Below are 16,254 nucleotides of genomic sequence, written 5' to 3' on the forward strand. Positions count from 1 at the left end.
AGCCATATTCTCCCCTGCAAAAAAAGTGCTTCAGTCTGCATTCTGAGTCCATCACTTCTCTTAATTTGGAGGTAGACTGCATGAGACCGATAATAATTTGGAAAATCATCTTTAAAACAGAAAATAATAATTTATGTGAGACTACCTGTAGGTTGTATCAACACTCAGGTTGGCAGCAGCTAAGTCTGACGGGGATATCCATGCAGGCAAAGTATTTCCAGCAACCCATTTTGTCCATTCAAACAAGCCAGGCTCCACACGGATCTTCAAGTGATTTTCTTGTTGTAAACCTTGTAAGGGGAAAAGAAAATGAAGGCAAATGGAAGGTAGTTCTTTTATGAAAACATGGACCATGTTAGTTAGTATTTGCTTTTCATTCTGATTAAGTCAGCAATTCCTATTCCACTTGGGTGCTGTCTCCAATTCATTCTTCTATGAAGGCAAACATGCCCATTTCCAAAGGTGGTTTTCAATCTACCAGAGGGAGTTACAAATACTCATCACTGGCCAAACCATTCTGCCATTGGGTGGTGCCTCATTTAAAGAAAAAAACATGGGTAGGGAGCCACCGAAGGCAATGCAGTTAGAGCTATGTTTTAGGCATAGTTATTTGGCAACAGTGATAGATTACTGAAGGGAGGTTCCTATCCAGTCACTGTTCTGTCAATTTTCTGCCACTGTCAGCATATCTTCCATTTATCCCTTCCTTTCTCTCTTCCCACTGCCACTACTCTATTATATACTATTATTACAACTTGCTTAAATGATGGCAATAATCTCCTTACAAGCCTTCTGGCTTCCAGACTCTTGCTCTTCTTCCATCTATTCTTAGCCCACCACCAGAATGGCCTTCCTTATCTACAATCTAACTGTATCACTTCTCTACTCAGAATCCTGTGGGCTTGCCTACTGATCAAAGTCCAAGCTCCTTTGTCTACTAGTGTGATAGTATCCTATTTGTAGTTTACTCCGCCAAGCACTGGATGCTTCCGCTGAACTTATCTCCTGTCTCCTGAATGTGCCATGCTGACCATGTCTGTTTCTACGTCTTTGATCATAGCTCCCTATGTCTGGAGCACCTTTCTTCTACAGAGTTCCTCCCCATCCTTTAAAGTCTAACTCAAATGCCACCTCTTCCTTGAAGTTTTATTTCCCCTGGCTAGTAAGGACCTCCTCCCCCATCAAGTCCCCAACCTCATACAGCACTTTGTTTTACAGCTCTCTCTTGTCCTTATATCATATTTTGTACATCTGTTTTTGTGTCATCCCTTTTAGTAGAATGTAAGCTTTAGGAAGGCAGGGGATCATGTCTTATGTAATTTCTGTATTTTCCCCAAGGGATAAGCACCATGCTCTGCATACCCAACGAATGTCTATTGAATCCATTGCAGAAAGGACATAATCCAAGGTATTTTCCATGGAAAACAAGCTAAAGATGCTTGGTTAAAAGTCCCACCTCTCTAGGATGGCTCATGTGTGGTGCTACCCACAGGCAGGGGACTGGATAATGCTTCTGGGATGTGCAATTTTATGATTCTTACCTTTCAGAATGTTGTGTGCAGTCTGGACACATCGCAGGGATGGGGAACAATAGACGTGGTCAACAACGGTGTTACTTTCTAACAAGGCCTCGCCTACAAAGAGATAAAATCCACTGGATATATTTGGTCTGGGCTAGAAGCCTTGGTGTGGCCCCCACCTAGCCTGGGTACTCAACACACACACAATGGCTGACATATAAGCCCAATGATCTGAACCTTATTCACAACTAAACCTTTCACCAGCATCCCCAACAAAAAGCAGAAGTGATGAACTCTTTCATCTTGTCTCTATTCATTGTTGTAGGCCTAATGAGCAGCAAAATGCTCAGTTAGCAGGGAGCTGAGCCCTAGGTAATCCAGGGGCTGGATAATGGCTTTTATGATAATAGATTGTAGATTTATATTGTGAAAATGAAAGCAAATCAAACCCAGAGCATTAACTCTCAGACACCAGAGGACACTCTCATCTCCTGATGAATGTTTATATTTTTCTGATGGTATCCACTTTCTTGGACTCTATGGTTGATGTCTCTGGACGGCGGGAGTGGGGAAAACAAACTAAGTGATGGATTCAAAGTTGACATGCACAGACCAAGCTTTAACTATATTGTAAGGGTCATCCAGCCCCAATGTTTCCTGCTCATATTTTGGCCTTTTGTACAAGTTGTCATGGCAAAAGCCATGGAAGGCTCGACGTTCCAGGGCTACAGGGACTCACACCAGCAGCCAATTAAGAAAAGTCATAAAATAAATGAATGAATGAATAGATAGATAGATAGATAGATAGATAGATAGATAGATAGATAGATAGATAGATGGATGAAAGAAAAGTCGTAAGCCAAAGGGAATGTCCTATATCCTGGAGGATCAGAAAGTACTGCCATGCATTTCACTGGGGGCAGGCCCTGCAGCACTCTCCCACCAAGATGGTAACCCCAAAAGAAAGTTATTCTGGGATTTCTTACCTACTAATCTGGCTTGCATGCATCCGAACACAGTGATTGGTGCATCTTTCTCATAATCCCGGAAACCGCCACTCCTTTGAGGTAAACTGTGAGGCATGTTCAGGTTGGTCCGGATGTAACGGCCTGGGGGGGGACAATCAGGCATGGGACCACTTGAATTCTCTGCTCTTTAAACTTTCTTTTAATGATTCTACCATTCTAGTCCTTATTGGCCAATAGAAGCTAACTCTTATTTGGAGCAATGGAAAACGTTAAGAGCATTCAGAGAACCGGCACACTTTTGTTTGGCAGTTATATTCTGGGGTCTATTTTCCATTCTGCTTAAAAGTTATGGGGAGGTAGATTTTTGCCTCTGTATAAAAAGCTTCTTAAGCATTAAATGTGTTCAAAAGTGGGATGGGCTGCCTTGTGGGGTGAGTTTCCTGTTACTGGAGGTGTTCAATTGAGGCTAAATGACCACTTATTGAAGCTGGGGAGAGTGAATTCGTGCATCAGACAAGATATACCAGATGAACTTGTATGGTATAGAGGAAAGTATTGACAAGAGATGTGGATTCAAACACTGATTCTGATGCTTCCTTCCTGTACAAACTTGGGCAAATCATTTTCATTTAATTTCTTTGGCCCTCAGGTTTCTCATCTGTAGAGCAAGCCAGTTGGATTAGAAAGCCATTAAAGTCCCTTCCAGTTTTAATCTATTCCCCTATAAATCAATATGGATGACCTATAGATATCTTAAGTTCTAAATGTCCCAAATGAAACTTGTTAGTTCCTTCTCTTCCCAAACCTACCATTCCTTTAACTCTTACTATTTCTGATAAGTGCACCAGCATCCTTCAAATGACAAATTTGGAACCTTGTTATCCTTGACTCTTCTCTTCCTTATCCCTTTATCTAATCAGTTGTCAAGTCTTGCTGATTCTCTCCCTCTATAGAATCTCTTGCATTCACCTCCCTTTTCTCCATTCACACAACCCCTACCCTGATTCAAACTCTCATCACCTCTCACCTGCCCCTGCCATGCATAGTCTTTTGTTTTTGTTTTTGTTTTTTTTTTTAGTGAGGCAATTGGGGTTAAGTGACTTGCCCAGGGTCACACAGCTAGTAAGTGTTAAGTGTTTGAGGCCGGATTTGAACTCAGGTACTCCTGACTCCAGGGCCGGTGCTCTATCCACTTCGCCATCTAGCTGCCCCTCATGCATAGTCTTTTAAGGGGGATTACCTCCTTTCCCTTCCAAGCTTTCTCCTCTCCAAACTATCTTCCACACAGCGGCCAAAGTAACGTTCCTAAGGCATAGGTTTGATCATGTCACTTCTCTGAACAAAAGTCCTTAGTGAATTTATATTTCCTCTAGAAAAAATTAAAAATTCGTCCACCTGGTATTTCAAACCCCTCTCCTCCCTACTAAAACAATCTGATTCCCACTCTCCCAGATGTTTTTCATGAACTCTGTGTCTTAACCTCCTGCCCCTATGACCGTTATAGGATGGTCCCAATGCCTGCAATGGGCTGTCTCCCTTTAACAACCCCTATCTTCTTTGAGACTCGGCTCAGGTACCACTTCCTATGGGAAGCGTTTCCTGATCCTCCTCCCCCAGTTGCTGGTGTTTTCTCCATACTGAAACTGAGATTTACTTACCTATTTACATGTTGTATTCCCACTAGAATGAAAGCACCTTGTGGGAAGAGACTATATTTTGTTTCATTTTTATCTTTGTATTGTCAGCACCTAGCACAGTGCTTGGACAAAGGCACTTAAAAGTTTGTCAAACTGAATTGTGCCAAAAAGATCTTAATGGATTGAAGCTAATGAGTGAGATGAAATTTAATAAAACAAATGTAAAAGTCCTGCAAAGAGTAATTATACAGAAGGCAAGAGTTGGGGTTTGAAAGATATTCATGTAAGAAAATACCTGGATTTCTTTTAGATTCAAGAGCTTAGACAATGCAGTGTAATGTGATAAGCTAAAACATCTCATGGGATCTTGGACTGTATTTACAGAAATATAGTAGCCACAGCAATGAAGCAGATAACAACAACATTATCATCATAATAATATCTAGCATTTATGTAATGCTTTAAGATTTGCAAAACATTTTGCATATAGTAACTCATTTGCCTCTCCCACCAGTCCTCTGAAGAAGGTGTTATTATTATCCCCACTTTGCGGGAGAAGAAACTGAGACACAGTGAGTTAAATGATTTAGCAGCACCATGCAGCTAGGGAGTGTTTGAGGCAGAATTTGAACTCATGTCTTCTTGACTCTAAGGTATGTGCTCTATCTACTGTGTCACCTGGCTGCCTATGTAAATAGGTAGTTCTACTCTGTAATGTTATACCCTATACTGGTTCTATTATGCTCTGTCACAGTCAGAAGACCACACTTAGAATAGTATTTTCAGTTCTGGGTGATATATTTTAGGAGGGACATTGACAATCTAGGAGCCCCCCCCCCCCCGAAGATGATCACCACTAGGGCCCATGCAATAGAGGGATAGCTTGACTGAACACAAAAGGTTTAACCTAGAGAAGGGAAGACTTTTAGGGGATGGGGATGTGATACGGGCCTTCAAATATTTGAAGGGTTCCCATAAAAGATAGGAAGATAAGCTTAACTTTACCTTGCTTGGGGGATGGTAAAAGATAGAGAGGTATATATCAATTATGCATAAGGAAAAACCTCCTAAAGACTTGAGCTGTTGAAAAAAATATAGTGGCCAATCTTGAAAGGTGATGAGTTCCATTGTCATGGGAAGTCTTTAAGAAGTGGCCAGAAGACCTCTAGAGATATTGTGGATAGGATTCATGCTGTGGGAAAATGTAAAACTAGGTGACTTCGGGGACTGCATGGCTCTGCCACTGACTTTGGCATAAGTCACATTCTCTTGGCCTCAGTGCCCTCATCTGAAAAATGGGGCAAGAACATGGGAATCTGCTTTTATCCCAAGGATATCATGAAAGCATATGGTCTAACAGACTGAAGATGCTTTGAATTATTCAGGAGAAATGGGTGGCAGAGCATAGTAAGAATTCTATAAAACACTTCAACTCAATGCACCCTTGAGGTCAGGTTAGGTCTCACTCCCTAGCATGCCAACATCCATCAACTCACCTTTGGCATCAAAGCACTGGGATAGCCAATACTTCCCAAACACAACATCCATCCTCTCGCCGTGTCGACAGACAAAGAGGCATCGCTTCTGGGGGCCGGGTTGGCTGTTGACTCGCAGGGGCTGTTCAGGGAGAGAAAGAAAGTAAATAGATGGGAAGTACTTTGAGGCAGCATAGTGAAATTACAAAGAGTGCTGAGTCACAAGATCCGAGTTCAAGTCTTGGCTCTGTGAGTGTAAACTGTGTGACCTTGGGCAAATCACTAGATTTTTCAGGGGTTCAGTTTCCTCATCTGTAAAGAAAGGGTTAAATAAAATGGCCTTTAAGGTCCCTTCCAGTTCCAGATATAGGATCCTCTGACAGCAGAGAGGAAAGCTTTGGCTACAGGTGGGGCAATAGGATTGTTATTCTTATTGATAAATGACCACGAAGCTATAAGGCTAATTGATTTCATGCTTGGAACTAAGAAGCTAAGGAGTCAGTATGTCAACAAGCATTGATTAAGCATTGTGCTTAATGCCAGGAATCATGCTAAGCAATGGGGAATAATTTTGGGAGACTGAGATCCAAAAATAAAGAAATGCTGCTATGGTCTTCTAGATGGGCAATGGATTCTTTAGAGGATCCATCACTTTTGTAATAATGCTCCCTGAGGACATCTTACCGCCACGTAGTGTCCTTATTTTGGAGAACAAATTATCCCCAAACTAACTAGGTTTGCACATTTTCTCTCCCCCATTAGTCTATAAGCTTCTTGTGGGCAAAGCTGATTTCTGCCTTTCTTTATTTTGGGTTTTAGTCTCCCAAACTTACTCCCCATTGCTTACCACGGTTCCTGGAAGTAAGCACAATGCTCGTTGTGTAGAATGGCTATCCTTAGGCACAGTGTTACTGTGCTAACCACAGGATTTCAAGGCTAGAAGAAACCTCAGAGTTTATCCAATGTAACGCTCCAATTCTGCAGATGAGGAAACTGCAGTTTCACAGGTTATAGGTCAGCTAGGGGCAGAGCAGGTGGGGGAAGCCGGATTCACTGGCTGCAAAGCTAGAGGTCTCTCTGCTGCCTTTCTGATATCCTTTCCCTACTCCATAACTACAGTGGCTCCCTATTGCTTCCTGTGTTCACATTCAAGCCCTTTGGCAGAGGTTCTGAAGCCAGCAGCTATTCTTTTCAAGCAGGGGTGACAGAGGGAGAACACTTTCCATTCAAACACGTTCTCTGCTCTGGTTCCCTGATTTAAACTATGTTCTGGTTAATCTTGCCTTAGAACTCTTACATATAGATTTTAAACATACTTTTTACATATATATTATTTTCTATCAACTGACATGTGTCTCCTCTCCACCTAACTGGGTCCCTTTTGATCCTAAAAACTTGGTTGTACAAATATTGACAGAGCAATGGACAAGAACACTATGACTGGGGAGAGTCATGCCTCTCTGAACCTCAGTTTCCTCATGTGTAAAATGGGGGGGAGAATATCACCTGCTCTATCTACTTTATAAGGTCAGGAGGTACCAATTAGATAATAGGAGTAGAAATGCTTTTAAAAGTGACATTATCATCTCTTTCTGGAAACCCATTCTAATGAATCCTACTCAGTCCAAAACTACACTCACTCAAGTATGTATTCTTTGAGTTTTTGAGAGTGAGAGACAGAGACAGAGACGAGCAGGCAAAGACATATAGAGACATACAGAGACACACAGGCTAGAGATAGAGACAAACAGGGATATAGAAATAGAGACAAAAAGAGAAAGACACAGAAACAAAGACAGAGGAGAGAGAAACAGAAAAGGATAAAGAGACATAAACAGAGACAGAGATAAAAGAGAGACAATGAAAAAGAAAGGGGGTGAGGGGGACGGGGAGCGGGGGGACGGGGAATGTTGTCTTTTTTTTATTGGGTTGAGATTTCTAAGTGCTTGGTTCACATACCCTTCCTTTTGCCCCCATAGTGCCTTGTGCTCAGCACATAGTAGGTATTCAGCATTTTCAGACTTGCATAGCTTAGTGTTCCCCCCAAAAAAGCTCCTGGGAGAGCTGCCGTTTTCTCTTTATATTGAGTTACTCTAGTCTAATTTCCAACCTGACCAACTGAAGGTGATACTTTAATTACAGAGTAGACTCCCAGCCCTTCCTTCTGTCCTCTCTATTTGAGATAGCTATTCGCAATGTGCTGACCCTGCTTGGAACACGGATGGCTGTCCCTATGTGTTCATTTACAGCAAATGAACCTAGCTGAATTCTGTAGGGGAGGCAGGGTTCTCTCCAGCTGTTTTCCACTATTTACTTATAAGAACCCTCTGCTCCAATATCCTCACTCTCCCCAGGTTACATCTTGAGCTTGCTTATTTTTCACCCCACCTAAAACATGTCTCCAAGAAAATTCTCTCCATTCCTCAAATCCTAAGCCCCTCCAAGAAGTTCTTTAACCACCCTCCCCCGACCCATGTCTACATTGATAGCCCCCTTCAGTAAACTCTGATAGTACCTATCATCCATACCATTCATCTGGCACTTAGTCATACATTGTATGGTTTAATTGGTTATATCTTTTCATGTGCAGATATCTTATTTCCCCAACTGGATTGTAAGCTCCTTGAGGGCAGCAAGAAACTATGTCTCATACTTCTTTCTCTTCTCCCAAAGCATCAACAGTATGAAGTAGATGATTACCGGATTTGAGAATTAGACCAGGGTTCAAATCTCTCCTCAGACATTTACTTACTATCTGAGCATGGGCTGGTTACTTCACTTAGAGGCCTAGATTCCTGACATGTACATCACAAGGGATTGGGGCGGAGGATGGAGGGAAAAGCAGAGAATTAAATTTGTACAACCTACCTCAACCTCAACGGTCATTTGAGAAGTGCTTGGTACACATTAAAGGGACAGGGATTGGATCCATGATTTCACTGGTGAAGGGATCTCACAGTATGGAACTTCCTCTACCACCACAGTACCATTGTTGGTACCTTCCCTGCAGCTTAGAGGGTTGCCATGAGTATTGAGAAGTAACATGATTTGCTAAGAATCAAACAGCCAGGATGTGTCAGAGGCCGGGCTCAAACAGGTCTCTGTGGCTCAGAGGCCGGCTTTCCACCCTCTACACCAAGCTCTAAGTTCTCTGTAGACCCTGAAGCACTGTACGAGAGTGTGAGTGATGCTGTCTGGTATGTGCTCAGTAAGAACTTGTTGATCAAATGATATTTCCCAAATGTGACTGGCCAAACTTACTTGCATGGGCTGGCAGATGATGGTGAGGGGAGACGTCTCCCCCAGGCCCTGCTCCTCCTGCTGCCGCCTCTCCAAAATGCCATCACTGAACATGAGTGAGCTGGAAGACGATGATGTACTCAGAATTGAATATGAACTACAGAGAAAAGGACAGGAAGACATAAACTACTGGTACCACGAGCAACAGGCCACGTTTTCTCTGGCCTTCAGGATGCATGAGTATGGGACTTAACATAAAAAACCATGGATGGCAATGATGGTGATGGTAAATGGCAAAGGAGAGGACATGACATCCAGATCCCTTGGGAAGAACATCTTGTTCTACTTTGAAGAGCCAAGCAGTTGAATTAAGGGTAGACAGATTTATTTGTGCATTAATCCAACTGGAAGCTCCCTCCGGGCAGGGATGGAGCACATCCTTTATACATTTGGCACAGTGTCACCGGCTTGGCTGGCATCAACTACTTATTTAGCTACAATGCCACAGCAATTATATGCCATTGCTTCCAGCTATTATCCCAGCTGAAAAGAAATAAAGGAGTCAAGCTCACTGTCCATAGCCATTTTCTTAAGAAGGGAGGGTTTTCTGTATCCTTACCCACTATTCACTTCTCCAGAGTCATGGAAACCTTGTGACTGCTTTCCTTCTTCTCCCCTATCCTCTCCCTCCTCCCCTCTCATGCCCCCAAATGAGATAATCAAATGGAAAAGCATTTCACAGGCTATCATCCTCACCATATGTGAAGGGACAGAGCCAAGAGCCTTCATTCAAAGCTTAATAAAAGACTGTTGGAGCCCAACCAGGGTTATGCTGAGGGGGAGGCAGTCACATTCAGCTTCTCTCCCCACCCCCACCCCAAATTAAAGTTAGTTTGAATTAGCAAGCTACCAAGATGGCTCATCTCATAAATGTGGCCGTTTAATTTTGGTTGTTGGATAAATTCAATGAAACTTATTCTCTGGCCTCTCTAGTCAACCTGAAGAGAAACATTTAATACATATGTCATGCAGATACTTAAAAATGAAGGCCTTTCTTCCTGTCACTACTAGGAACAACAGCCATCTCAACAACAAGAAAAATACCTCGAGCTACCCATTGGTGCCTGCTAAAGTATCGTCTGAGCCTCCTTTTTTTTTCTGACAGAAATCTGCTTCCTCCTAATGACCGTTTCTACTACCCCCCAGCTGGAGAGAAGTCAGCCTCCCTCCCTGCCTCAAAGCTTTGGGAGCCTGAAATGATGGGATTTGTGGAATCATGTTGCCTCATCTTGCTGGTTTGTGCCTCCTCACTTCTCAGCTCAATTATGGCTTTGAAGAGATCGACCGGCTTCCTTCCCTCCTTCCCACATCTCACTGACAAAAACACTGTCAGCTTCTTCAGCTGTCAATGCAACAAAAGGGACATGATTCATTCTGATTTGGGGCTGTCAGTTTCAGTAAGGTAACAGTCAGGAACTTTATTTTGAAAACAGCAACAAAACCACATCATCTCCTTAAGGACCATAGCTACGCCAGTTCCTCCCCAAGGATAACTTGTTTTGAAAATACGTCCTGAGACTGCCTAGCTCAGCCCACCCAACTCAGGTGACGAGTCTATGCTATGACAATCAGTCAACAACTGAGGAAACCCAGAAGCAGATCAGGAGTGCCTCAGTCCCAAGGACATGTTTGCTTAAGAATGATGAAGAAGACTTGGAAGAGAGTACAGAGGACTGGAAACTAGGAAGGATAAGAAAAATACAGAGAGATCACTTAGCCCAGAGAAGAAAGGAGTTCTGACAGTTACATAATAGGTAAAATTATTAACCTGACATTAACCAGAGACCAAGGATTAGGTTGTGTAAGAAAAAATCCATTTAATTTCAAACATAATTCCCAGGTGAGATATCACCACTAATCTTCCCCTTAGAAAATGGGGACCCTAATCCATACAGCTCCCTATAATCTGACAATCCAATCATGTTATATTCGTTTAGGCTTATTCCCAAACCCTACTTAATGCAGAGGCCACAATAAACATCAGAGAGAGACAGAGAGAGAGAGACGGACAGAGAGAGAGAGAGACGGACAGAGAGAGAGAGAGAGACGGACAGAGAGAGAGAGAGAGACGGACAGAGAGAGAGAGAGAGACGGACAGAGAGAGAGAGAGAGACGGACAGAGAGAGAGAGAGAGACGGACAGAGAGAGAGAGAGAGACGGACAGAGAGAGAGAGAGAGACGGACAGAGAGAGAGAGAGAGACGGACAGAGAGAGAGAGAGACGGACAGAGAGAGAGAGAGACGGACAGAGAGAGAGAGAGACGGACAGAGAGAGAGAGAGACGGACAGAGAGAGAGAGAGAGAGAGAGAGAGAGAGAGACACAGAGAGACTGAGAGACTGGTTGTGTGTGTAGGTATTATAAAATGGGTTTTAAGAAAAGTGTAGAGGTTCCCTTTCCTTAATGACCCATATTTTTCTGACAGTTTACAGAAAAGATATCTGAGAATTTTGTTTGGCTGTCAGAACCTACCAACTTCAATCTGAACTCATGGAGAAGAAAAGGATGTGGGGCAGAAGAAAGATTAGAAAATATTCTTGACTCTCTACTTACAACTTATGTTCCTAAAGTTGATCAAGGGAGGGGAGTTTTCACATCTTTTCTATCCCCAGACAAAATACTGGCTGGAATTACCTCCTTCTGTTCTCTTTAATGGTTGTAAAAAATAATTGTACTAATGTCAGCCACCATGTATGAAGCAGAGCACAGGTTTGACTAAGAGAAGAAAAGCAAACCAGCCCTGTCCCCCTGGCAGGATGCCTGGGAATATAGGCCAGGTGAGCCAGGGAGAGCTTTCACTCTTGGACCAATCAAGGAGGAAGGGCATCGCTTGGTCTTCCTCATTTTCAGTGAGTTGAAGAGCCACACAGGCTGCAATGAACATCAGACTTAGCTGGGGATGGGCAGAGGGAAGAGCCCAGAGAACAACCAACCCTGAGAATGACACAGTACATCAGTCACAGTCAGTGACACCATGCCACCACATTAGTAGATATGGCATTTGATCTGGAATTGGGAAGATCTTGGATGGAGCCACAACTCAGACTCTTATTAGTTGTGTGACGCTGCACAAGTCATTTAACTTCTTCTCTGAGCCTTCCTCATATATAAAATGGTAATAATAAAAGCCCCTACTTCACAAGGCTGCTGTGAGGATCAAATAAGACAATACCTGTAAAATATGTGCAAAAAGGACTAAATAAATAGGAACTAATATTATTACTGACTAAGCAAGGGGGAAACTTGCCTGGCCTGCTTTGTGGAAATCATGTAATAACAACAGCAACAACAGCAGCAGCAGTGACAGTAATGGCAAGCATTTATATAACCCTTTAAGGCTTTCAAAGGGTTATTTCAACAGCTGATCCTTGTAACAACCCTGTGAGACAGGTGCTATTATTATCCCCATTTTACAGATGAGGAAACTGAGGCAAAGAAGTGAACTGACTTGCTCAAGGTCACACAACTAATGAGTGTCTGAGCTCAGATTTGAACTCAGGTTTTCCTGACTCCAGACTCTATGCTCTCTATCCACTGGGCCATGTAGCTGTCCCCATGCTTCCCCTTCTAATGATTCTACCTCCAGACCCAAACAGAGGAACCTAGATAGGTATTTTTATCTGATTATGGGAACTGTACATGGTGGGGTGGAGCTACCCATGTATCCTCCTTCTTAAGCCCTATGCAGCTAGCCAGAAGCCTGGGGACTATACATCTTCTCTCCCCCTGAACCCCATGTGTTAAAAAAAACACTCTATATACCCTGCCTCAGTTTTGTTGCCCTTAAAAGTTCTGTATGATTGTTTTGCATTAGAAGACCAACCATAAAAAGCAGCAGGCCCCAAGAGTCTGCTTACCCATGAAATACCCAGGTACTGCATTCATCTGCCTTGGTGATGTAATTCTCAGGCAGGAGCCCAGAACAGCCAGTGGTTAAGGATGTGCCATAGATCCAGCCCTCACTGGTATTTGTCTGCTCCATTGGAGACATGAAAATGAAGTCTCCAGGTACCAGCTCTAGCTCATCATCATTTTGTGGAGTGTAGGGATAGATCACCTGTAACGTCTGAGAAAGAAAAGGAAGAAGGCATGTGAAAACTGCACCCAAACCATTCCTGTAAATGCTCTTGTGAGCAGGCAAGTTTGTTTTATCCTATCCTGTTGTTGTTTAGTCATTTTCCAATGTACCCATTGGTCTCCGCGACCCCCTTTAGGGTTTGTCATTTCCTTTTCCAGCTCATTTTACAGATAAAGAAACTGAGGCAAACAGGGTTAAGTGACTTGCCAGGTTCACACAGTTAGTAAGTGTCTGAGGACAGATTTGAACTCAGACTCCAGGCCCTGCACTCTACCCACCTAGCTGCTCTAATATCAGAGCTCGAAAGTATCTTAGTCTAAATCCTCGTTACACAGGATCCAGTGAGATGACAGTCATAAATCTTTGTAAACTTTTATATTTATATAGCAAACGTGCTAGATTAAATGTTTATTACTACTACCATTATTACCACCACCACCACTACTATTACTACTGTTACATGTAATGAAATCAAAGCCTAGAAAGTTTGTTATCTGCCCATGGTCACTTTGTAAGTTCGAGTCAGAGCCAGGATTAAAATCCAGGTTTCCTAACTCCCAGGTCAATGTTTTTTCCCATTTCATCGTACTGAGAGTTTCTCTTCAGGTCATGATGTTTTCTGGCCACCTCTAATCCTCTGGCAAACATGTTGGGTGAAAGTATGAGCTAGTCACTCCACTGTGGACAGAGTTGAGAAATTAGACTAGGCAGCCAAGGGAAGTCACGAAGTCTCCTTCTGGAGACTCACCCCCCCCCCCAGGGGCAATGAGGGTTAAGTGACTTGCCTAGGATCACACAGCTAGTAAATGTCAAGTGTCTGAGGCCGGATTTGAACTCAGGTCCTCCTGAATCCAGGGCCAGTGCTTTATCCATTGCACCACCTAGCTGCCCCTGGAGACTTTTAATAAAAGATAGGTTCAAGTATGTCTTGGCCTGGAGGCAGAGGGATAGACCAATAAATAACCTTTCAAGGATCCTTGAAATATAAGATTTCTGATCAGTCCTTTTTAATTTTACTTATTATGGCCCATCCATTCTCTTCTCCTAGCTCTCTACCCTCTCTCCAACTCCCAAGTCTGCCTTCCTTCCCAGATACACTACCACCTCCCTTCAGCAAAGAGCCCTAGTCTAAGCATTTGTGGAACTGATTAAGAACAACACCATAAGACTTTTAATCATAGGGATCCACCAAAAAGAACATTCCTTTCCCTCAAACAGGGTGGAGGGAAAAGGTTCTGCCTCAGGAGGAGGCAAGCCCAGGCTAGAGCTCCTCACTTAAAGAATTCTGTAGCAGAGGCCCTGAAAAGCCATGGAGACAAACCCCACTTCATTTTAGGAAAGAAAACTAAGGCTCAGAGAGAAAGTGATTTGCCTAAGGTCATATGCATAGTGAGTGGTTGAGCTGGGATTTGAACCCAGGTCCTTTTTGAAAGTAAATCCAGTCTTGTATTTAACCTGAGCATCCCCATGCTCTCTCCTGGCTCATTTCCTACTGCCTACCTACAAACACACCTATGTCTACTCTGGGAAAACAAACAAACAAACAAAAAAACAAACCCTCACGTGATCCTTCCATTCCTGCTGCCGTCCTATATCTCTTCTGCCATCTACAATAGGTGCCTCCACTTTCTCTCCCCTCACTCTCTTCTTAAACCCTTACAACCTGACCTTATTGATCCACCAAAACTCCTCTCTCCAAAGCTACTAATGAATGATCTCTTAGCTGCCAAACGCAACAGCCTTTTCTCAGTTCTCATTCTCCTTGACCTTTCTGTAGCTTTGACACCGTTGACCACTCCCTCCCCCTTGGTACTCTCTTCTCTCTAAGTTTTCAGGACACCATTCTTTCCTGCTTCCCTTACCTATCTGACCACTGTTTCCCTGTTTCCTCCTCCAGATCACACCTTCTACCTGTAGGTATCCCTCAGGGTTCTGACCTGGGCCCTCTTCTCTTCTCCCTCTCTAGATTTGGTGATCTCATCAGCTCCCATGGATTTAATTACCACCTCCATACCGAGGAGTCTCAAATCTACTTTCACGGCCCCGATTTCTCTGCTGACCTCCAATCTCACATGTCCAAGTGCCTTTCAGAGATTTTTGAACTAGATGCCCAGTAGACATCTTAAACCCAGTATGTCCAAAATAGAACTACTTATCTTTCCTCCAAATCCTCCCTGACTTCTACCTGCCCTGTTATTGTAGGGGACAATACCATCCTCCCAGTTGCTCAGGCCCATAAACTAGGAATCATTCGGGATTTCTTACTATCTTATCTTCCATATCCAAGTTGTTGCCAAGATCTGTTGATTTCACCTTTGCAATATCTCTCAAACATGCTCCCTTCTCTCCTCTGACACTGTCACCACTGTGGTGCAGGTCCTCATCACTTCACTCCTGGACTACTGCCATAGCCTGCTGATGGGTCTACCTGCCTCAAGTGTCTCCACTCCAATCTATCCTCCATTTAGCCACCAAAATGATCTGATGGGTCTGATCATGTCACCTCCCCTACTCAATAAACTCCAGTGGCTCCCTATTGCAACCAGGAGAAAATGTGAAATGCCCTGGCATTTAAAGTCCTTCATAACTTAGCCTTTCCAGTCTTCTTACACCTTACTGTCTACCACATACTCTTCAATTCAGTGACACCGGTCTCCTGGTTATTCCGTGAAGAAGACATGCCATTCTTGGCTGCAAGAACTAACTCTCTCTGGATGTCTTCCATTCCCAGAATACTCTCCCTCCTCCACTCCAACTACTGACTTCCTTGGCTTCTTTTAAGTCCCAACTAAAATCCCACCTTCTACATCTTCCTAGACATGTCTTGATTCCAGTATCTCCCCTCTGTTATTTCTTATCTATTCTGTATCTTTGTGTATATTTGTTTGCATGTTATTCACCTCTACCCCTAAGTAGTTTGTAAGCTCCTTGAGGGTAGGGACTGGTTTTTGCCTCTTTTTGTATCTCCAGGTGCTTAGCATAATGGCTGGCATCTAGTAGGCACTTAATAAATGTTTATTAAATTGAATTGAGGCCAGATTTGACCTTATGCCTGATTCTAGGCCCAACCATGGTTGCACAGTACAGGTTAGAGAAGCAAATGCCTAGTTTTGCTTTATGTTGTTTTATCCATACACATATCTTCTATTTTTTTTTTAAAGTGAGGCAATTGAGGTTAAGTGACTTGCCCAGGGTCACACAGCTAGTAAGTGTTAAGTGTCTGAGGCCAGATTTGAACTCAGGTCCTCCTGACTCCAGGGCCAGTGCTCTATCCACTG

The 16,254-nt window shown here is 43.2% G+C and overlaps 1 protein-coding gene across 4 annotated transcripts in view; it reads right to left on the reverse strand.

Annotated features, from left to right (window-relative positions):
* Positions 1-16,254, reverse strand: part of UBASH3B (ubiquitin associated and SH3 domain containing B) — a 170,511-nt gene that overhangs the window by 16,234 nt on the left and 138,023 nt on the right. For all 4 annotated transcript variants that reach the window (XM_043995944.1, XM_043995945.1, XM_043995947.1 and 1 more), the window contains exons 6-11: positions 12,756-12,964; positions 8,862-8,997; positions 5,622-5,742; positions 2,507-2,629; positions 1,542-1,634; positions 146-290 (exon numbers count right to left, since the gene is read on the reverse strand). In XM_043995944.1, coding sequence (XP_043851879.1) covers positions 146-290; positions 1,542-1,634; positions 2,507-2,629; positions 5,622-5,742; positions 8,862-8,997; positions 12,756-12,964 — 827 coding nt within the window. The remainder of the gene's footprint in view (positions 1-145; positions 291-1,541; positions 1,635-2,506; positions 2,630-5,621; positions 5,743-8,861; positions 8,998-12,755; positions 12,965-16,254) is intronic.

This window comes from Dromiciops gliroides, chromosome 3, assembly GCF_019393635.1.
Source record: "Dromiciops gliroides isolate mDroGli1 chromosome 3, mDroGli1.pri, whole genome shotgun sequence".
Lineage (NCBI taxonomy): Eukaryota > Metazoa > Chordata > Mammalia > Microbiotheria > Microbiotheriidae > Dromiciops > Dromiciops gliroides.